The 23,735-nt window shown below is 37.2% G+C and overlaps 1 protein-coding gene across 1 annotated transcript in view; it reads right to left on the bottom strand.

Annotated features, from left to right (window-relative positions):
• The window catches only part of ANXA10 (annexin A10), a 72,083-nt gene that overhangs the window by 41,706 nt on the left and 6,642 nt on the right, over positions 1-23,735 (bottom strand). Inside the window, exon 2 of the mRNA XM_084759536.1 lies at positions 2,562-2,643. Within this exon, the coding sequence (XP_084615662.1) occupies positions 2,562-2,643 (82 nt within the window). The remainder of the gene's footprint in view (positions 1-2,561; positions 2,644-23,735) is intronic.

Raw genomic sequence — 23,735 nt, forward strand, 5'->3', positions numbered from 1 at the left:
AGATGATTTAAACAAGCAAATTCATATGACTATAAGGAAAGATGTAGAAAAGGCCTTTGAGAAAATACAACATCTGTTCAAGACAAAAATTCTAACCAAAGAAGGATTCAAAAGAAACTTTGATCTCTGCAAAATCCTATGATTATTGTGATGTTGAGAAAGTTTCTCCTCAAAGTGAAGATGGCCACATTTAGCTGAGTGTACCTCAACAGAGAAGATTACTTTGGACTTGTACACACCTGTAATAAGACTTAGGGATACAGGTTAAGTATGGTGTGTTTTTTTTTTTTTAATCTCAATTGTTTGATTTTACTTAAAAAGCCCTAGGAGCCAGATGCTAGGGTGAAAGCCTGCTAGCTCAGAGAGGTAGAGAAAGCACCCAGCTTACTTTCCTCCTTAGCTCACATCCCAGAAGCAATGTTCCTTCTCCCAAGATGTCTTCAACAACCTCCTCAAATGGCATGTCCCTTCTATGTCCTGTGAGTCTCTCTATCTGTCTGCCTGATTTTCTTTTACCCTCTATGGTTGTTCTTACTAATCCTATACTCACTTCCTGTCAACTCATTGCTTCCTCCACTTCTTGACCTATGGTTGATTTTATTTAACCCTGTTTACAATATTCAAGCAGATAGATCTTGGATTATATGTGTGTGTTAGGTCTGAGCCACCCTACAACTAGAAGCGGGCTTTTCCAGTAAATAACACAATTTCATGGTTCACCTAGTGATCATATATCCTCCAACAGAATTGTTTCAGTTACCTAGTGTCACATGGAGATTTGGAAAACATACATTCTTAAAGATTAAAAAACACAGGTCTTCTCAGAATATACATATAGATAAATAGCTACTAATTGTGGTAAATTGAGAATCTAATTGTATCATTAGCAAATGCACACCTCAGAGGTATTTCATTCTATATTGAATGAATGTAAATTTAAGCATCTTTCTACAACTTTTGCTAAAACTACTTATTTTCATTTGATTAGAGTTCATTTTTTCCCAGAGTTAAATGAATGATAATATCTGGGTAAAACATAGATAATTATCTTTTCCAATTGCACTTGATCAAAATCACCAAAATTGGCAGATTCTTAACTCATGTGAAACTGTGTACTTGCTCTGGCATGCTTCCCCAAACACTATGCCATAAAACTCCAAAGGCTCTAGAATTCCTCAGCCTGAATATCACAAGCAAAATATATGACAGTCAAAAGAAATCCACATTTTCACTCTCAAATTGTAATGACAGGAAAACTGAAACTGGAAAAAAAAAGGGTAATTTTTTTTAGTGACCAGATTGTTTTGTCTTTTGGTTTTAAAGGAAAAATCATAGTCAGAGCCTGAAAAAAACTTACTTTATCTCTGTGGTATTATTGATGTTTAAAAGATATGAAATGATTTTCAACTCCTAGAGACAAATTCAGAGAACATATGGTATGGTATGGTATTCATAATTGAAGCACAAGTTTTGTAGTGTGTATTCATGTATGAGGAGTGAGAGAGAGAGAGGGAGAGAGAGAGAGAGACAGAGAGAGACAGAGACAGAGACAGAGACAGAGACAGAGACAGAGACAGAGACAGAGAAAAACAGAGACAGACAGGGACAGACAGAGACAGACAAATACACAGAAAGAGACAGAGACTGAGACTGAGACACAGAGAGAGACAGAGAAATTCTGTAAAGCAAGTAATCATGTCCTGAGGTTAAGAGTTTGCTTTCTTATAGATGGAATTAATTTTTTTCTGTACTCACTTATGTTGCCTGTGTTTATCCACCTGCTTATTTAGAAGTCTTTTAAAATGGATTTTGTTAAAGGAAAATGCATGAATATTTAACAATTTTAGATTGAACCTTAAGGATTAAAGAATTACAAACAAACTAAACATTTCCTCCCTCTTTTTTTGTGCATCCCTTTTCTAAATTTGGATCTTACCAAATGAACATCAACTTGTTAAACCAAATTTCACAAGGTAGGTACACACTGAGCAGTCTGCAGGTGCAATGGACAAAGCACCAGGCAAATAATTATCAAGGAGGAAGGAGATATGAAGAAAGATGCCCAGAATGACACAGTTGATAGAGTCTCAGAGAAACATGTAAAAAGGGTGTTTATATAGAGAACTTAGTACAGAAACAGATAAGAAACAAAGTAGCATCTCAGGCAAAAAGTGCATTGGGGACATTTATGAAGAGTGAGCAAACAAAGCCATTTAGGAGAGTAGGGCACTCAATTTGGCTGCAAGAGTAAGTAGCAAGAGGATCATGCTGGAAAGGAAAAGAAGGCAGAGGTCAGGAGCACATGTTACTTTAGATCAAGTGTACTGGTTTGGAAATTTATCTGGGAGCCAACAATGAAACATTTGAAGATATAAGAAGCACACTTCAGGCCCTAATTGTAATTTCTCTTCAGCATCATGGTCTTCGATTATTTTCTTTTAATTCTTTATTCTTGCGTCTGTCTTCTTCAAAACTTCAGTTATTTTATACTCATGCTATCATGGTAACACCTGGTAAAGAAAGATAATGCAATACCCCAAGCCTGCATTTCCCAGGCTTACCGAATCCTTGGAGTGCTCCCCCTAGCATTTGGGCATCCATCACAGGATTGAAGTTTGGAGCTGGAAAGATAGTTCCCTGGACCTGGTGGGAAAAGTCAACGCATAAGTGCTCATTTACATGGAAAGTTTAAACAAAAAATTCTGTATAAATGTCTACAGAAATGTATTCTATATGTTTAAATTATTGTAGTATGCTGGTGTTTATTAGACATGTCATAATTGTCTATTAAATATAGAATATAAAAATAGCATTTTATTCAGTGGCTCCCACTATGTTCACATCTAAAGTGTTTTTCTTAAGAATGGATGATGAACTTATAGAAACAGGAAAAACATATTGAAGGATTCAGACCATTCATCTGAATTATAAGTGTCATTCACTATTATAGGTTTATTTTCCACAGAAGTGAACCTGAAATCATATGAAAAAAATTTAAAATAACTGGATGTGGGTTATTAAATCTCTAAAATATTGAAGAACACAAAGAAGAGTGAGATTACTTACCCAAAGCACTGAGCTTCAGAGAAAACATTAAAAAACTGACTGCCTCATCTCTTGACAATAAGAAAATAGCAGAACATATAGGGAAGGTGTTAGGGTCACCTGACTTCAGATAGGTCCAGACTTCAGACTCTGTGCCCTGTGTTCACCTTCCACATGAGAAAGCTATCAATCATATATTATTAAGACCAAAGGTCAGCTTTCTACAGTTGTTGTTAGTGTGTCTGGAATCTGGAAAATAAAAATGCTATCTCCTAGTAAATGAGCTTATGAAGATTTGAGAACTTATTCACTGAGCTGGTGCTTTGAGAATACAAGGTTAGGCTAGTACCCTTTGTCTAATGAAAGATCAACAACTAAACAGAACAATACTGGGTGGGCCATAGCTTATTGTTAATTGAGTATTAACTCATTGATACAAAGATATTTATTAACGGATTTGGAGCACTTAAGCGCTCCCTTTCTTTCAGTTATATGTAGATTTGATTTTACACAATAGAGATAAATGTCATTAGAGTAAGAACTGCCAGATATGGTAGCTCACACTTGACATTCTACCACTTTGCAAGTTTCATTTGAGGAGCTGAGGCAGCATAATTATGTGAGTTTTTGGGGTTGGTCTGGTGCTATTTATTCAATTGTTAAATACTAGCCCCCAGTAAGTATCTTACTGCCCAGATGAGCACAGCACACCAAGTCGTGTTGTGCAAACGTTACTCGCCAATATTCTCTGACTGGTTATATAAAATCACTGAGAGCCTATAGCTTTGCAGAAGAGAAGTAGACAGAGCTGAGATTCCTAGAGTCAGGGTCACATTGTGGGACCATGAGGCAGGAGAAGAAAAGCAGAAAAGGAAGCTGGAGAAAAGGAAATCAGTATGGACAATGAGCAAGTGGCCATGAGGGCTGGCGTGATGGAGCAGAAGCAGCCAAGGAGGGAACAATTACGGTGAGTAACCTCGGGTGTGTAGCTGGGACATAGCGAAATGCTTAGAGGGTTGATACCTGCCCAGTTACTGTGTTTTAAAGCTTTTATGAATCCAAAAGGTCTCTGTCTCTATTATTTTGGAGCTAGCTGGGGAAGAGTAGTGTGCTACAGTCTAATATCCCCTTCTGCAACATGTAAGTTCAAAGCCAGCCTCATCTACATAGTAACTCCACATAGCCTGGGTTACAGAGTAAGACTCTCTCAAGAGACAAAACACCCACCTCCACAAAACACATTTTTTTTTACCTAAATTGCTCTAGTGTATCCATTTACAAATGCCTTTCCAGGTACCATCCAAGGTCTCAAGTTTATTGCACATGACCTTAAAAGAGCATTCTCTTCAGTCAAACCTCCATTATAAAAGTTATTTATTAGGTGAAAAATACTAAATTTTAACTCATGATTCTACCAAAATGTCTTATGTTGGACTCAGGATGATAGACAAATATTTTTTCATTTGTTATGTTAAGCTTTTAGGTAGCAGATTTTTAAGGTTTTATTGATTTTCTTTTATGTGTTTGTGTCTGTGCTTTGAATGTATGTACGGGCACCATGTATGTCCCTGTGCCCTCGGAGGTAAGAAAAGGCTACTGGATTTCCTGAAGCTGGAAGTGATGGATAAGCTACTATCATGGGTGCTGGGAGGCAAATCCAAGACCTTTCCAAGATCAGCAGCTGCTTTTAATTGATGAGTCATCTCTCCAGCCACGGCATCTTTTTTTTTTTTTAACGTTTCAATCCTAGATGTGTTTAAGATTTAAATATTGAAAGTAATAGTCATTTAGCTTTAGCTGTGATATTATGCTACCATTACTATATATATACATATATATCTTTACTGAAAAAGGAAATTTTAACAACATATTGCTTCAGGTCAATATTAAATTCATAACATATTTAACAGAATGGATATTGATTTTCCATAATGCTTCCTATCTCCACCCCTACATGCACATCCTCTCTCATTGTCAGTATCTTTCAGAGTGCTACATAGATCTACTTGATACATAATAATCTTCAGTCCGTAGTTTATACTATGGGTCACTTGTGGTGATGTATGTTATTTGGGTTTAGACAAGCTTATAGGAACATATGCTCATCATAATAACCTCTGTTACAAACCCACACAGCAGTTTTAATGCTGTAAGAGTCCTCTATACTTTTCATCTCTGCTCTATTAAAATATTTTTTGAGTAACAACTAAGAGGTATCTTCTTTTCTGCTATGATAGAAATGGAGAGTGAACTCACCATTTTAACATACTTAACACACACTGCCTTAATAATCTTAATCTTGCTAAATTCTACCAGCCAAGTGAAAATCTGCTTTGAGATTTAAAAGGCGAAAAATTCAAAGCATTAAAAAAACCAAGAACACTAATGTCTAGTGTATCCACTATTTATTGTATGGTAAAGTCTCAGCTGAAATAATATGATAAATAAAGGCCATAAAAGAGGCATAAATAAGAAAGGAAGAGGTCAAAGGTTTCATATTTACAGATAACATGATTGTATACATTAATATCCTAAAGGCTACACCAGAAAACTTCTACAGATGATAAACACACTCAACAACAGAGCAAGACACAAAATTAATACACAGAATTTAGCAACGTTTAATATACTAACAATCAATATATCAATAAAGAATTCAGGGAAACCATATTGGCTTATTTATTTTTCTATTGCTGTGAATATATCATGACCAAGGCAACATATAGAGGAAAGTTTATTGGAGGCTTCCAGTTTCAGTGGGGAGTCTGTGACTATCCTGGTAGGGACTGTGACAGTAAGATGACAGGCATGGCATTGGACCAGTAGCTGAGAACTCATGTTGTCATAGCAACCAGCAGCAGAGAAAGAGCTAATTGGGAATGGCATGGGCTTTTGAAGTCCACCTCTTTTGCCATACCTTTCCCAGTGAGGCCACATCTTCTAATTGTTTCCAAACAGTTCCACCAGCTGGGGGCCAAACATTCAAACATATGAGCCTATACAGGCTACTCTGATGCAAACCACCACAAATATCATTATTGATAACAACAACAACAACAACAAAAAGATGCTGAAGAAAGAAACTGAAGAAAATGTCAAAATATGGAAGCCCATTCCATGATCATTGATTAGTATCATTTATGTGTGGAAAATATCGATCCTATAAAAATGATCTGCAGATTCAATGCAATCCTCATCAAACCTCCAATACAATTATTCACATAAATTGAAATACATAATCTTAACTTTTATATGTCATAAAGACCCATCATAGCCAAAGCAATCTTGAATAAGAACAAGGACAACAAAACTAATAATAATAGAACTGCTACAGGTGTCACTCCATATTTCAAGGAATATTACAGGTCTATTTTGATCTTTATTTTTGATGAGAAAATATTGCTGAGAAGGAGATCATATCTTGGAAGAAGAGTTCATAATGTCAGCCCTACTTCAGGAAATAAGGTTGACTCTCATCAGAAACTGGAGAAAGAAGATTTTAAAAATTTGTACCACATATTTGCATAATTACAAACTGACTGTAATAGTGAATCAAGAAAACTTGTATGTAGGCGAAGCTGCTTTGCACACTACTTCTTATGCAGTAGATTCTGACATACAGCTGTAGTGAGGTAGTTGTCATGGAATTTCAGAATTATAGAATTTTCATGATATTTCATAGTTGTATGAAGGAGGCATTCCATTTGTAATACAAGGAGTTCACCGTCTTCAGGCACAGAGGGTCAAAATACTATATTTGCATTGAAATGAATGTATCCCAATGAGTATTATGTATGTCTTTAACTTAAAGTCTAGTCCTGCTTTTGTTAATGAAAGAGCTAAATTTAAAATGAAAAAAAATATTACAGACTTCAAATAATTCCCTGTACTGTACAAAGCATTATTCTTTTAAAAGGAAAAATATTGTTTGGTTATGGTTAATGACAAATTTTTATACGGTATAATGTGGCTACAGTAAAGCTTATGCTCATCAAAATAATTATTGCAAGAGATTAGAAGAGTGTGTCAATGTTTTTTCTTGGACTCCAGAGAGATTGGAATTCAAGTTGCTTCTGTGTCACTAAGAAACTGTGAAGAACAGAAGTTTTTTCAATTCAATGTCCCTCATTTTTCTTCAGTTACATAATAGGGATAAGATGGCTTTAGTATCATAGAGTCCTGTAGTGATGAAATGTGATATTGTAATCTAGAACTTGGGGAGGTGTGTGCACTTTGAAAACAGCAACTACCACTATAATTATAGCAGTCAATGGAAGAAAACATCCTCAGACTTAAGAACAACAAAAGACCTGTGAGAGAGACTAACACATTGTGCAAAAATGTCTCTACAGAAAAAATGCAATAAATTAATCTGCTAATAATCAAAGAATCACTACAAATGTGAACTGTGTACAAATGTTAGAATGTCTGTCATCTTTTATTCTTTATAAAAATGCCACTTTATAATACTTTGTTAATGAGAATTAATTTATAAAATATACAAGATAGAAAACATGAATAATGATTTTTTTCTTCAGGATATTATCTATTTCTCAAAGAATAACCAATAAAGAATAACCAATAATTAATATATCTACATGTTAAGAATCCAGATGGAACTCAGTACAGAGGAACATATCTCAACACAGTAAAGGTAACACACGGACAATTTACAGTTACTTTTGTGTTAAATTAGAAAATACTTCAAAGCATTTCATTAAAATACAGAACAAAGCAAGGATGACTGGGAAGTTTGTATTGAGAGTGGCCAGTGTGATGTCACTAACCAGGGAAGGTTTTAAGTATAGTGACCAGAAAATTCTTACAGAAGATCATCTTTGGGTGGGACACTGAACTCTTGGGTATAAGTATAAATTTTAATATGCAAATTGCACTGGGAAATCAAGATATGAATATCTAAGAACAAATTAAATTAATGCTTAAAAGTAAAGAATAGATGATACATTCACTAATTCTTTATGAGTGCCTTACTGTATATGTTTTATCTTGACTTCTGCTGCTGTAATAAAGCAATGACCAAAACGATCTTGGGAAGAAAGGGTTTATTTGGCTTGCAGGTTATAGTCTGTAATTGAAGAAACCAAGCCAAAAACCCAAGGTGGGAGACTGAAGCAGAAAACATAGAACATTAGGTATTGGCTTTTTTTCCCATAGCCTGATCAATAACCTTTCCTCTACATCCCGGGACCATTTGCCCAGAAATAATATTAACCAAAGAAGTCTGAGCCCTCTCACATCAATCGTTAATTAAGAAAATGTCCCACTGACATACCCATAGGACAATTTGATGAGGCATTTTTTTTATATGATGTTCTTTTCTCCAAGGTGACTCAAGCTGTCAAAAACAAACCTGCACAGTAAATTTCGAAAATATCCGCTGCCCACTCGTCCTCCTAGTTCCTCTCAGATCCTCCCTCTTTCTCCAAACCTCAACTTCTTGTTGTCTTCTTTTTTTTTATGATGGTTATATATTCATTGGGCTGTGGCCATACATTGGGATATGGTCAATCAGGCACCACATCCTTAAAGAAAACAGACTCTCTCCTAGAAGTTGACAGCGGTCAACGGTTTTCATTTAGTGGCGGGGATTCGGAATCTCTTTCTATCCCGTGTTGTAGTGTTAACTGGCTTGATCATGGGTGCCATGTACTCATGAGTGTATTAGTTCTGTCACATTAGTTCTGTCACATGCAGAAGAGACTGTTTCACCACAGTCTTCTCTGACCTCTGGCCTTTACATATTTCCTGACCCCTCTTTCTTGATGGTTCCTGAGCCTTGGGCATGAATGAGATACACATGTCCAGTTTGTGCCCGGGTATCCACACTTACTTACTTTCTGAACTTTGCCAGTTGTGGCTTTCTGCATTAATCACTGTCCACTGCAGAAAGAGACATCTCTGGTAAGTCTTAAAGTTTCACTCATCTATAGATGCAGAGTTATGAATTTAGAAGGCATTTTGATAGTATGCCCTTTTAGGAGAGGAGTAGTAGAAGATTCACTCCAGGTCCTATGAACTCCCCAACTATGGATTCTTGGCCAGATTTCCATGTGCTTTCTCCTATGGAATGGGTCTCAACTCCAACGACAAAGCACTTGGTTACTCCCAGAACATCCATGCCACTATTGTCCCCATGTGCATATCCCAGATGTGGTCCACAGGATTCATTACTGAGTGAGAGTGCTAATGACTCCCCCATCCCACCAGCCTCCTAGATAGCATCTTCTGGTGCTTTACAATCTAACCATCTAGGAGGAACTCTTCTGGTCAGTACTATTTAAATTTCTCCATGTCCTGTGACAAATATGTGTAGCATCTTCAGCAATAGGGATTTACTATCCATTTTGATGGGCAACAAAAAGCAATGGCAATAACAACCTGCTTTGCTTAGGGAGTCTAATTAAATTGCTTCAGAAATTCTAAAAGAAACAATAAAGTTATTCTTACTTTTTTTTTTTTTGAAAGCTACTAACCTGCACTCCTGGCATACTCAGTTAATCAAGTTTATTCCTTCTCAAGTCTCTGATGGAGTTGAAGACCAGATAGTTTAGTTTTACAATGAAGCTTAGTTGTTTAGGGGTTAAGATGGTTTTAGGTCTAGAGAGATGTTTTAAGTTGATAATGACAAAATGTGATGGAGATTGAATTACATTCCGGAATTTTAGATGCACCAAGATAGGGAAGATGTTTTCTTCAAGGCTGCCAAATACAAATTGCCAAAACACTAAGACAGTTATATAATTTATATAATTTCCTGATTGTGTCATAGTTTATTGTATATATGTATAATAATATAATGTATATGTAAAAAATAAAAATGTTTAATTAATAAAAATTAAAAATATATTTTAACACATCTAGATTCACTTTTTACTTTTCATTAAAAAATGCATAAACATCTTTAAAATAGCCAATATAATTAAATGGATAGCAAGGAGAAATCTTCTTTAGTACTAAACATATTCTACAAAGCTCCAAAGCTTTCTCTTAGGTGAAATACAACCAGGGTCTTGGTAATGTGGGGATGGTTGGGAAACATCCCTTAGTATGACTTATGAGAGCAGACAGTAGTCAGATTACAGAGATTCCCTGTTCCTGGAAAGCAATCACATTACAATCATGCTTCCTGCAGACTGGCCCTCAGTGAGTCCTAAGAAGCTCAAGTCACAGCATAAATCAAGGAGATGGAGAACATGCAGAGTTACAATAGCTTCTGCCTAACAGTGGAAAACATGTGGCTGGGACCACTCACTGTGAGAATGAACAGAGAACATTCTACACACTCCTTTCTGCTGAACGGGAGGGGATGTTTCCTCTTTTATTTAATCTTCATAACACCTTGCTGTTTAGTACCTGTAGTTTCTACTTTGTTGTTGTTTTGATAAGATACCATGGCCAAATGAACTTAAAGAAGGATTTATTGTGTCTTATGGTTTTAAAGGGACAGAGTACATCATAGTGGGGAAAGCATGACAAAGGATTGCAGGGACATGAAACTAGCTAGTTGCATTTTCCATCCAAAAAATAGGAAGCAGAGGGAACAGGAAGTAGAGATAGACTTAAATCCTCAAAACCTGTCCTCAGTGATGGTCATACAGTTTCAGCAAGGATCTACTGCCTGCCTGGAGATTCTATAGTCTTCTCAAAAAATTACACCAACTGGTTGCAAACTATTCAAAAACACCGGCCTATGGAGGAGGAGAAGCTCTCATTGAAACCACCGGAGTAGTCCATGTCATTAGGGTCAAGAACACATTGCTCTCCTTTTCCTCATAGCCTCACAATAGTTCATAATCTTTGTACCTTGGAATAGCTACAAATAGTCACTGTAAGCTTGATATGTATATGATTACTATTAAGAATGTAATATAAAATCATCAACTGAAGTGATTTATTTCTGCCAAAACTAAAAAGGCCACATATTTTTATTTAATAATAAATACATTTTAAAACCAGGTATTTTGGAAGATACAAAAATCTAATTGGTCAATATTCTGAGATATATTTTTTTAGATTGACTTTAGAGACACTTGAATATATTATTACTATGGATAAACATTTACAATTAGCCAAAGTGAGATTTCTTGATACAGGGTAAAAGGCTGTCAAATTCCATTTTAGGTGCATTAAAAGTACAGTATGTTTTAGTGTGTCTTGATGCAATGTTTATTTTTTTAATTGCTGATAAATTTCATATTTAACTCAAGTTTAAGTTTAGCTTAAACAACCAAACATCATGCAGAATATGGATTTATATATGCAGATGGATTTGTCTTCATCTACCCTATTTTTGGAAAATCCTTTGCTTACTTGAGCCCCGACTCAGTTATTTTATATAAAGAATCATTATGGGGCTTTTAGTATAATTTTCAAATGATAGTGGAAATTTATCTTTAGCTTTTCAGAATATCTGAAAGTTAAATATCATAGCATTTTCTTTATAGTATAAGGAAAATATATGGTAAGGAAGTACCTTTTAATAAACTTAGAAGATAATCTCAGACATGAATTATTTACTAGCTTGGGAACTTTGAAAAGCATGGGGATTTTTTTTAAAGGAAAGATTTAGAGATACCAATTGTTCTTTCTCTATTATTGTGGTGACAAGAGGAAGACATAACAAATGCCTCATGTCTAGTGTTGAGCCTATATGTAGTGTAACTAGCTAGGAGTGAAACTGCAAATTGGTTTTCTATGCAAGAGACATAGATTTGAAATTGTTTCAGTCTTTGAACTTTCTTCATATTTGTCAAGAGCCCATTCAACAATGATTTTTTCGGCATGGTTTCGAAAGGTGTTTTTTTGGTTTTTGTTTGTGTTATGTTTTGGCACAGTGCTTTCCACCTGCACGCCTATTACACGTGATCCTCTCCTCTGTTGTTCATTATCTTGGAATTGTAAACTTCCAGTGGGCAACTAATATGTAGTTCCTTAAACACAATGTGGACTCAAAGAAGTTTTAAACTTCATTAGGTTTCCCAAGATCCGCAAGGGCATTAAGTTTCTATTGTTGTGTTAAATGCCATGACCAAAAGCAAGCTAGAGGGGAGAGAGACTTTATTATAGCTCACAGTCAGTCACTAAGGGGACTCAGGGCAGGATCACAAGACAGCTGCCGGCGGCAGAAATTGATGCAGAAGGCATTGAGGAAAGCTACTTAACTGGCTTGTTCCTCAAGTCTTGCTCAGTCTGATTCTTTATACTACTCAGGACCACCTCCTCAGATGTGCTACCCATAGTGCCCTGGACCCTCTCACATCAATCATTATACAAGAAAACTCCCCCCGCCCCATACTTGTCTACAGCCAAACTGATTGAGGCATTTTCTCAGTTGAAGTTTCTTCCTCTCAGATAACTCTGGCTTGTGACAAGTTGACAGAAAAATCTAACCACGACTGAATACTTTAAATTACCCAGTAGTCTTTTCTACTCACTAATATTAATTATTCATATAAACAGATGATTTTCTAAGTGTTTTCATCTGCTTTTTACTGAGCAGCCTTGAGGGACTGATTTTATTTATCTTCTTCATACATGAGGCATCCCTAGGATGCTAAATTGCTGTAGAGCACACTGATGATGTGTCATGAAGCAAACACTCAAACTCAACTGTAACTCTATAGTAAATACTATTTCCATTACAGCAGTAAATTTTGTAAGATGAAACACCATGTTTGATCGAGGAGCCTTTCTCATTTATGTAAAAGAAAACACATTTTCATTTCTATAAGAATCCCTAGTCCTTACAGAAAAAATAGAAAATTGCAAAGTAAAACATATTGTTTTTTAATAATTTATTCAGATTAAATCCAGATTGTTATTCCCTCACTTGTATCTTCCTGCTCCCTCCTTGTCTCCCTTTTTTGCCCTATTCACCTCTCCTAGACCTCTTAAAGAAGGGGCCTCCTCCCCTACCATGTGATCATAGCCCATCAGGTCTCATTCAGATAGCCTGCTTCCCCTCCTTCTGAGTGTCCTCAGGCCTCCCCATCATGGGGATGTGGTCACATAGGAGGCAGCAGAGTTCATGTCAGAGTGGTCCCTAGTCTCCCCAAAACAGTGGAGAATGAGTTGTCATTGGCTAGATCTGAACAGGGGGTCTGGGTTTACTGTATGCATTGTATTTTGTTGGTGGAGAAGTTTACGTAGGCCCTCCTTTGCCCAGATCTGCCAGCCTTGATGGTCCCCTCTTGGGGCTCCTTTGGTGTGTGTACACATGCATGCGCGTGTGTGTGTGTTTGTGTATGTGCCTCTCACTCTGTCTGTCTGTCTCCTCTCTCTCTCTCTCTCTCTCTCTCTCTCTCTCTCTCTCTCTCTCTCTCTCTCTCTCTCTCTCTCTCTGTGTATGATGTGTAGATTTGAGGGAAGACTGATAAAAAGTAAACAAAAGTAAATTCCTAGTGGCTGGGTTCTCAACATTTAAAAATTTCTAAAATTGCGTTAAAGCTATCTGCAGCATCCCAATGTGAATTCTCTGTTGTCCTGACTCCCCAGTATGTTGGTTACAGATACATTTTGTTGACGGCATTGGAAAGGATGAAGGCACTAGGCTACTCCCTACTGGGACTACCTGACATTAGAAGGCATGGCATAGTTCTTTTTGAGAAGCTCATGCCAATGTTCTTAGCTGCATCTTACTTTATTTTATTTTATTTTTCTGACTACTTTTCTGTCTCTCAACCCTAAAATTTAAATTTTACATTAAATTCTCTTAAGAAACTATTTCTGCTTCAAGGCTGAAATAAAAAAGGAAACCTTGCTTATGCTGGCTAGATATTCCCTAAACTAATTAATCTCAGGAAATAGAAATACAACTTAAAGTGAGAGAAATATTAACCATATTTTCTACATTCTTCAACCATATGAAGATTTTTAGCAGAGCAGTTACTGTAATATGATTTTCGTGAATCTAACTTCTGACTAAGAGTGCAATATGACTTCAGCTTATATCTTGCAAAGAAAATATGTATACTTTATCTAATGAAAATAAAATTTGATCAACAGACGCCCAGTTCATTAGCATTGACACAGCTAGTGATACTGAGGTGGGGCATCCATATTATCTTTTTTTTCCCCACATTGACAGAGAAGTATTTATAGATCCAATTACTAAATTAGTGACTACTAAGTCTTTCTAATTTAGGAGTTATATTTTCAGGAATTTAAGAGAGACAGAGAAACATCTGATCTCCTCTACACTGCTTCTTAAAAAATAATAGGCAAAATATCTTAGCTAGTCTATAGGAAACAATTTTCAGGAAGATGTTATTGAAAGCAACTTTAACTCAATAGAAGACTACTAAAGTTAAGCTAATTACAGTAGAAACAGAAAGCTTCAAGTGCTGCCTACTTTTTAAATCACATGATACCTACTTTCTCATGTCTGGAACCTGTGAACGTTACTTTACACCAAAGAGACTTTTCCAATACTATAAAATTAAATGTTGTGAACTGGAACGTCGTAGATTGCCTTTAGAGCATCTGAATAAGTCATAAATGTGACTGGCTTCATATGGTGAAGTCAAAGGGATATTTGACTATAAACAGGAAAAAGCAACAGGATAATGGAAGCTAGAGCTTCTGCTAACTTTAAATGTAAAGGGAGGGAACATGAGACATGAATATGGGTATCATTAGATGCTGGGTAAGGCAAGGAAACACTTTCTTCCCTTGGCATCAGCAGGAACTCATCTGGCTGATAGTTTAAGTTCAGGCTAATGGAATTTCTGTAGAGTTTTAGACCATTGCAACATGAGGAGCATGACACTAAGGGTGTCGGAGCTATGTGGAATTTGTCCTCTATGATTTATTATGGGAGCTTAGGTAATTAAATGACTTACTTAAAATCCCCACCTGTGTGTCCACCAATTCTAAACTCTCAGTTTACAAATTTACCCTGTCCCAAGCAGATTTCTTGCACCTGAAACAAATGTTGTCTACATACTGGAAATGACAGCTCCATGAAAAGGCAACAATGATATAGAAACATTTAGATAATAAAAAAAATCACATAATTCAACATAAGTAAATAATTTCATATTGCTGAACATTAATGAAAAGACTAAAGCTAACATTTGCAGTATTGCATTTAGGTCACTTATAAAAGAAATAAATCAAAACCCTCTTCCTTAATATTAAATGTGAGAACACCCCTGATCCATTTTAGAAGCCAGAAGAAAAAAAATTCAGGACTCAAAAACCTTAAATCCAGCAAAATGACAACTTAAAATAAAGAGAAATGAATGTACCAATCACATATTCTCTCATAAATAATACTCAAAAGTGATTTTAACCAGTGAAATCAGAATAGTGGACAGAAGTAAATGGAAGAAACACTTCAACAATATTAATATGCATGTTCAAAAGTAATCCAAACTAATAGCAAACAATAACTGATTTTTTTACTATATAGCAAGACTTTTGCTAAAGAATAAGAACATTTTTAAAACCTTAGACAATGAATGAGTATTTAATATAATCAACGTGGTAAATAAAGAAATCTCTGGAAAACAATTACAGTAATTTTTCTTCTTGTTATCTACAATATATTAAGAAACTATTTTTCTTGGGGTTTATTCTTAAGCTGTAGGCACTATACTGAGCAAGTTCTGAGCTATTCTAATGCTACCTTCCCTAAAAACCACATAAATGCCCTTCACTTGTGAGTCTGAGCACTCCTGAGTGACATCTGCTCCATTAGTCTGTCCTCTCTTGGCCATGTGCTCCTAGTCCATCCTGCCTAATAGTGCGCCCATCTTCCTCCTTCTCCTTGCCTTTGACCTCATGGTCTCTTCTTCAATTCCAAGCCTAGGGACCTACGGTCCATGTACTTTTCTTCCGACCAGCTGTAGACTGTCAGCAGCTTTATTTAACCAGGCAGAGAATATTGCCGAGCAAAGTTTACACAGTGTCACTTAGTGTAGGTGAGACTCTGCTCATCCAGGGTGCAACCAGATCTTGGGGGGCAGTACCCAACATTTGAACACATAGCGACACCAGATCAACCCCCAACACAACAAAGAATTGTTAAGAAGTTGAATTGAAGAGATTATTGGCAATAGTCTACAGGTAGGCTCTCTTCCATGCTTTTTGTATCTTTGTATGTGATCATGTGGAATTTGTTCCCTAGTTGAATAACTTTGATATCTTGTTAATAATCTAATCTTTGACTTTATAAAATTACTTTTATTGTTGCTGTTTTTTATATTTGAAGGAAAATACCATCTAATGGCTCCAAACATGCTTCTCAAACTTACGAGTGGTCTAAGAAATCATATCAACAAGGTAGTATAAAGTAAGGGGAGCACTTCCATTACAAAGTATTGCATATGAAAATGATGATTCAATATTTACACATAGCCACTTGTTTAATGATTGGTAACCCAAACCATGTTTTATAGTATATTGTATTGGCCTCCCTTTGTTGATGATTATGTTCATATTAAAAAGAAATAATTAAGTTCCTAAAGAGGACATTTTACTGTGATTCCAGCCTAGAAGACTAAAGCAGAAGATGAGACTGCACAAAGTACTTTGATAGTCCACTTTTAGGTATGTTGGCTATAGGGCTTGTTGTACAGCTATCTTTAATCAAGATAAGGAAATTGGTGTTTCAGTTTATTGAGAGGTTTGAACATCAATGGGGTTAATTTTATTTATATATATTATTAATTTATTTATATTACATGTCAATTGTTATCCCATCCCTTGTCTCCTCCCATTCCTCCCTCCCTCCCGCTTTCCCCCTACTCCCCTCCCCTATGACTGTGACTGAGGGGGACCTCCTCCCCCTGTATATGCTCAAAGGGTATCAAGTCTCTTCTTGGTAGTCTGCTACCCTTCCTCTGAGTGCCTCCAGGCCTCTCCATCCAGTGGACGTGATCAAATATGGGGCTAAATTTGTTCATTTCTATTCTTGCATTGTATACTGAATACTTTGTTAATAAGGCATGATATACTCACTGGTGTTTGAATGCTTAAACTCTCACTGGCCTTTCTAGGTCCTTCTTACATATTACCACATTGTGTTTTTTTTAGATTGGATATATTTGAAGCTATATTCATAAGGATTCCTGCTATTCAATTTTCTTTTCTTGTAATGTTGACATACTTTCTGCTTAAGTGTAATCCAGCTCCATAAAATGAGTCAGAAAACCTGCTCTCTCCTAAATAGCAAAATGGAAGTCCTAGTTGAAAATATTTCAGTAAGGAAAATGTCAGGCCTACAGGGTTTTGCTCAAGGTTGTTTTTTCAAAGGATAAATAATATCATTGCTGTGGACTTTCTTCTAGAAAAGTAAAGGGGGGACACTTTCCCGCATGTCCTACCCAACTTTGAAAAATAAAAATGGTGTTTTTGACTTAAGATGATAAAATAAGAGGGAAGAAAACCGTTGTTCCTGGGAAAATAGCTTCACAAGTATTAACCTACGTGTATAGCTGGGTTGAGAAAATAAGAAAATTGATTCAAATGCCTATACTCGTGGTTTTTGTTGCCTTGGAGAGAAGTGAAAATGAATGGGAGGATGGGAATAGTGACCCTGATTAGATCAGAGATAACAGAATGAAGGTACATGATGAGTAGATAGCTAGAGAATGGTGTGTAAACAGGCAGATACATACCGGCATATACTTGTTTTCATGAACAGAAGTGAATGCAGCTATGCATAGATAAGTGGGCACATGGCTCTTCACCTTGTTCACTACAAGGTCTTAACAACAGGTAACACATGTAATAGCCAGGTTTTTAAATACCAGTGTTAAGTTCAGTGAGTCAGAAAACTTTAGGAAAATCGTGAATTCTACATTAACAGAAATCTCAGAGAACAAAAATAAAGGGTATTTCTTTTTTTTAAATTTTTTTCTCCTTTATTAATTTATTCTTGTTACATCTCAATGGTTATCCCATCCCTTGTATCCTCCCATTCTTCCCTCCCTCCCATTTTCCCCTTATTCCCCTCCCCTATGACTGTTCCTGAGGGGGATTACCTCCCCCTGTATATGCTCATAGGGTATCAAGTCTCTTCTTGGTAACCTGCTGTCCTTCCTCTGAGTGCCACCAGGTCTCCCCCTCCAGGGGACATGGTCAAAGGTGAGGCACCAGAGTATGTGAGAAAGTAATATCCCACTCTCCACTCTACTATGGAGAGTGTTCTGTCTATTGTCTAGATCTGGGTAGGGGTTTAAGGTTTACCGCCTGTATTGTCCTTGGCTGGTGCCTTAGTTTGAGCGGGACCCCTGAGCCCAAATCTGCCTATCATAATGTTCTACTTGTAGGCTTCTAGGACCCTCTGGATCCTTCTACTTTGCCATTCTCCCATGCTTCTCTCATCTAGAGTCCCACTAGAATGTCCTCCCCTCTGTCTCAGTTTCCTAGTAAGTGAGGCTTTCGTGGGACATGCCCCTTGGGCTAATATGCAGATATAAGTGAGTATATACATTTGAGTCTTTCTGCTTCTGGGTTAACTCACTCATTATGATCATTTCTAGCTCAATCCATGGGGCTTGGAACTAAACAGAAAATTCTCAACAGAGGAATATCAAATGGCTGAGAAACACTTAAAGAAATGCTCAACCTCCTTAATCATCAGGGAAATGCAAATCAAAACAACTCTGAGATTCCATCTTACACCCATCAGATTGGCTAAGATCAAAAATTCAAGCGACACCACATGCTGGCGAGGATGTGGGGAGAGAGGAACACTCCTTCATTGCTGGTGGGAATGCAAACTAGTACAGCCACTTTGGAAATCTATCTGGTGCTATCTCAGAAAAATGGGAATAGGGCTTCCTCAAGACCCAGCTATTCCACTCCTTGGAATATACCCAGAAGATGCTCCAGCACACAAGAAAATTTGCTCAACCATGTTCATAGCAGCCTTATTCATAATAGCCAGAACATGGAAACAGCCTAAGTGTCCATCAGTAGAAGAATGGATAAAGAAACTGTGGTACATTTACACTATGGAATACTACTCAGCTATTAAAAACAAGGGTATTTCAAAATAAGAGTCACGGGCCAGTGCAATGGATCAGGAATAAAAGCACTTGCTAGTATATCTGCTGAACTGACTTCAGTCTATAGTACTCACATAGCTTCCGCCAATGCACACACACACACACACACAAATGTAATAAAAATAAGAGTTGAGTTGACTTCTTAGATTTGAATAACCATAGGTAAAATAATTTGAGGGAACTAACAAATATTTGAGGGAATGTGTTGTTAGTCCAAGATGAAGATCAATGTCTTTTAACCTTTAAAACATTTAATGTGTCAATAAATAAGATTATGCCTGTATCTCTTCTTCAAAAATGATTTCCAATCAATACATGTGGAAAAGGTAAAAGGATTAGAAAATGAACCCAATTTGAATGTTAAAATGGGCAAAAAAAATTTAAGGTGAAAGATCATTGAATATCCTTAACACATTTATTTCCTAATACCTAAGGAGACTCATTCTAATACTGTGGGAAATCTTATCTAATTCACCACGACTAGGTGATTATACCCAAGACTTAGGGGTTGACACTGCCATCTCTCTGATACACTGGAAAAGGTATAATGCATCCATACTATTGTTTTGAACAAAGTACATGTATTGTCTAATCAAGAAAAACATCAGGAAATGCTAAATTGAAACACTTCTTACTCATTATTGAATACGCTTCGAAAGAATCAAGGTCAGAAAATTGAAGGAAAACTGAGGAAATATTAGAGATCATAAGAGATGAAGAGACTCAATAACGAGGTGCCATATTTTTGATTAATTATTGATAGAGAACAGGGAAATTATGAGGAATTGGGTACAAACTAACTGGTGTTGGTGACTGAGATATTAGTACTTGTCATACTCTAGTGTTGATTACTTCAGCAAATAAAAAAAATAGAGATCTGGAGAAGGGGTAATTGGTAATCTAAATAATTAAAAATTGTATTTATTTTATGTGCAAGCGTGTTTTGCATGCATGTATGTCTGTGCGCTGTGTACATGCCTAGTGCCCAGGGAAGTAAAAAAAAGAGTGTCAGTTCTCCTGGAACTGTACTTACAGATAGTTGTGAACAGGCCTGTGGGTGGTGGGAATCAAACATGGGTGCCCTGCAGATGCTTTCAATCATTGAGTCATCCTTTTACTCCTAATCATTTGTGTGACTTCTGTATGAAGGTTCTCAAAACAAAGTTCAGAATGTTCGGTTTTAGGTTCAAGTCCATTTTCATGAATCCATGACGGGAGACTGTTAGTCAGATATCAGTACACTGGTCTGAATTCAGCTTTCACCAGTAATGTGTCACTGATGCTGCAGGAATAAGACAAAGCTTGAAACATGGGCATAAGAGTGAGGTGTAGCAGGAAGGAGGCAGATCCTAAGTGCATTTAAATGGAGAAAAGCAGCAGAGAGCAGATAAAGTAGAACTAACCCAGATGGAGAAATTCCAGTGGGAACAAAGTCCTGAATTGAAAGGTAACAAAAGCACTATAGCCATAGCCATTTGAAATATCCTGCCTCATATGTTACCTTAAGGAAGGGACAGATTATTTCACAGATGAGCATACTTCCGCAGTGAATCTATTTTGATCCCAGGCAGAGGAGTAAAAAATTTCGTAGCTCTAAAAGGGCTGGGAAAAAGCACACTACATTGCCAGTGAAACATAGTTTTCATAAAATTACTCTGTCTGCATGTCTGTTTGGGCTGGTGTCCAGGGGGTGAGGTTGGGCAACCACTCAATAAAAATGTGACTAAACTGTTGGATGTAGTGACAAATCTTTAATCCCAGCACTCAGAGGGGCAAAGGCAGGCAGATTGCTGAGAGTTCGAGGCCAGCCTGGCCTGCAAAGTGGGTCCAGGGCAGCCAAGGCTACACAGAGAAACCTTGTCTCAGAACGGCCCCTCCGCCCCCAAGTGACTACCTGCTGAAGAAGTTAGCCAGATGCCTTTATTTATAATGCATCTTTCCACCAAGTTGCTCAGTTAGTTCAAATAACAAGTTATAGACGACACAAGATTTTCTGAGAATACTTTCTCGACAATGCAATACAATTATTAAGGAGACCAGAGGCCAGGGAGATAAATCTCTGAGTAAAGTGCTTGCAGTTGCAAGGTTGAGGACCTGAGGTCTTTCCCTGGACCCTATCTGAACATTAAGGGACAACAAGCTACATGAACTTATCATCCCAGGCTGGGGGTTGTGGAGAGATATTGATTGGCCATCCAGTCCAACCTATTAGGTGAGCTCCAGGCCAATGACAGATCCTGCCTCAAAACTAGGCAGCCTCTGAGAAGTTATAACAAGGGCTGGCCTATGGCTTCCACACATATGTACTTGCATGTGTATACATGTACACATATTTAACCTCTTTCTCCCTCCCCCCCCCCCCTCTCTCTCTCTCTCTGTGTATGTGTATGTGTGTGTGTGTGTGTGCATGCTCACATACAGGAACAAAGAAAGAAAGAAAGAATACAAAATGGGTCATAAATTTGCATTTTATATCTGTTATGAAAAAGCAAAGGTGGCTAATAGCTAAGAAGGGAGAAGTCTACCTGTTTCTTTATTACTGACAAGTAGGTTATATGTCATCCTGCCCACTAATTTCTGAATTTCCAACTCACCTTGAAGAAAGGTCTGGAATATCTGCAAATATTAATCCTAGCATTTATAATATATGGGAGAGAGAGAGAGAGAGAGAGAGAGAGAGAGAGAGAGAGAGAGAGAGAGAGAGAGAGAGAGAGAGAGAGAGGACTGTAGGGGAGTAGAATACTGGGGAGGTCTATTGTTTGCTGAGAGAGGAGCAGCTGTGGCTTTTGTCACACACCCACAGTATCCCCAAATCCCAAGCCCTACTTTGGCTCTCACTCAAGGTCCTCGAGTCCCAGTGCTTGCTGATGTGAAGGGACGACTGTGTTCACTGTGACTATTTACTTTTCTATATTGCAGTTGCATGCCTGGTTAAACATCCAAGAGTCAGCAAATGAAAGATACACAGAAAGAGCCCGGGCCTCCAGGTACCAGAGCCACTGTCTTTCAGGACCTTTGTCAGTTTTCTAACTTACCCTTTAAAACAGTGACATTTAGAGAATGGCAGCTAAAGGAACACCTGGCAGAGTGTGTACACATATTTTCAATATCTCCAAGGGAGTTAGTTGAACAATGACTCCAGAAGATTGCTATTGCAACAATAGAAGTAAGAAAAAGAATGTAGGCTACCAAGAAGAAACTTGATACCCTATGAGCATATATAGGGGGAGGAGGTCCCCCTCAGTCACAGTCATAGGGGAGGGGAGTAAGGGGAAAACGGGAGGGAGGGAGGAATGGGAGGATACAAGGGATGGGATAACCATTGGGATGTAATATGAATAAATTAATAAGATAAAATAAATAAAAAAGAAAAAGAATGAGCCAGTTTAAAAGATATAAAATGATTTGCTTATCCATTCAAAACGTGAGCAGCACCGAGTATGACATCGATGAGTCTGCTGGGGTCAAAGTGCTTTCCCTTCTTATAACCTGCAAAACCCAACTATAGGGTTCTCTCCAGCTTATTTTAAATAGCATAATATCAATATTCAACTACTTTTCTTAACAGTACCCTCATTTTCTAATGATTTCTAAAGTGTATTCTTGATGTCAACAGTGTTGTTCTTTTGATGTGTAGGTCTACATATTTACATAGGTGCAGCAAAAGGTGCTAATCGAATATGCAACCTTCCATTAGCACCATGTCTAACAACTACTGAAGTAGAGATAATTAACTTCTTTCAATAAATTTTATATTTAATAAAGTAAAAAAAAAAAGAAACAGGATGATAAAATACACTGTGACATCCTGTTACCTTTTTTTTTTTATTTTGTATTGTGATTGCCACAATACAAAGATGAAAAGGCAATCTGAAGTGCTTGTGAATGAAATGGGTCCTCATTACAGTCATAGCAGCGGCACAGTAAACACACAGTTGTGTGTAGGAATTACTTTTATGTTTTGTACATGATACTTGTCATGGTCTAATACTTGTTTTATTCCCTGCTCACAAAAGTAACTAGACTGTCTGAGGGACTTGGGCGAAGCCATCACAGAAAGAATGTATGAGTGGTGACACACAGAACACAGGACCAAGAAAACAGGCTCAAGGATTTCCCAACTTTTATTCCTCTTTAGATAAGAAAAAGAAATATATATATTTACAAACTGTGAAAAAAATGTTTGTGAATTACTAAAGAGACTTGACAAGACTAGACTTTGAGGTTGGCAGCATGGACTCCAAAAGTAGTTCTTTTCATTTTTTTATTTTTTGGTTTTTTGAAACAGGGCTTCTCTGTGTAATGTTGGCTGTCCTGGACTCACTTTGTAGACCAGGCTGGCCTCAAACTCACAGAAATCTGCCACCCTCTGCATTCTGAGCGCTGTGATTAAAGGCATGTGCCACCACACCTGTCTCAAAAATAGTTCTTAAAATTCCCGTAATCTCTTTCTTTTTGGTGCCTCAACCTGAGCTACTCCTGGTTATTAGGGACTTCCGCTGATAAAAGAATTCTATAGTACATGGCAGGTTGGGTGTGGGTCTGTGATACTATGCCACAAAATGAAAGAAATCAGTGAGCAACGGCTTGTAACAGACGCTTTCTGCTTTTACCACCTCGCCCAGTTACAGAAATGCGTGACTCATTAAAGTA

Source organism: Acomys minous, assembly GCF_964271855.1.
Source record: "Acomys minous genome assembly, chromosome: 15".
Lineage (NCBI taxonomy): Eukaryota > Metazoa > Chordata > Mammalia > Rodentia > Muridae > Acomys > Acomys minous.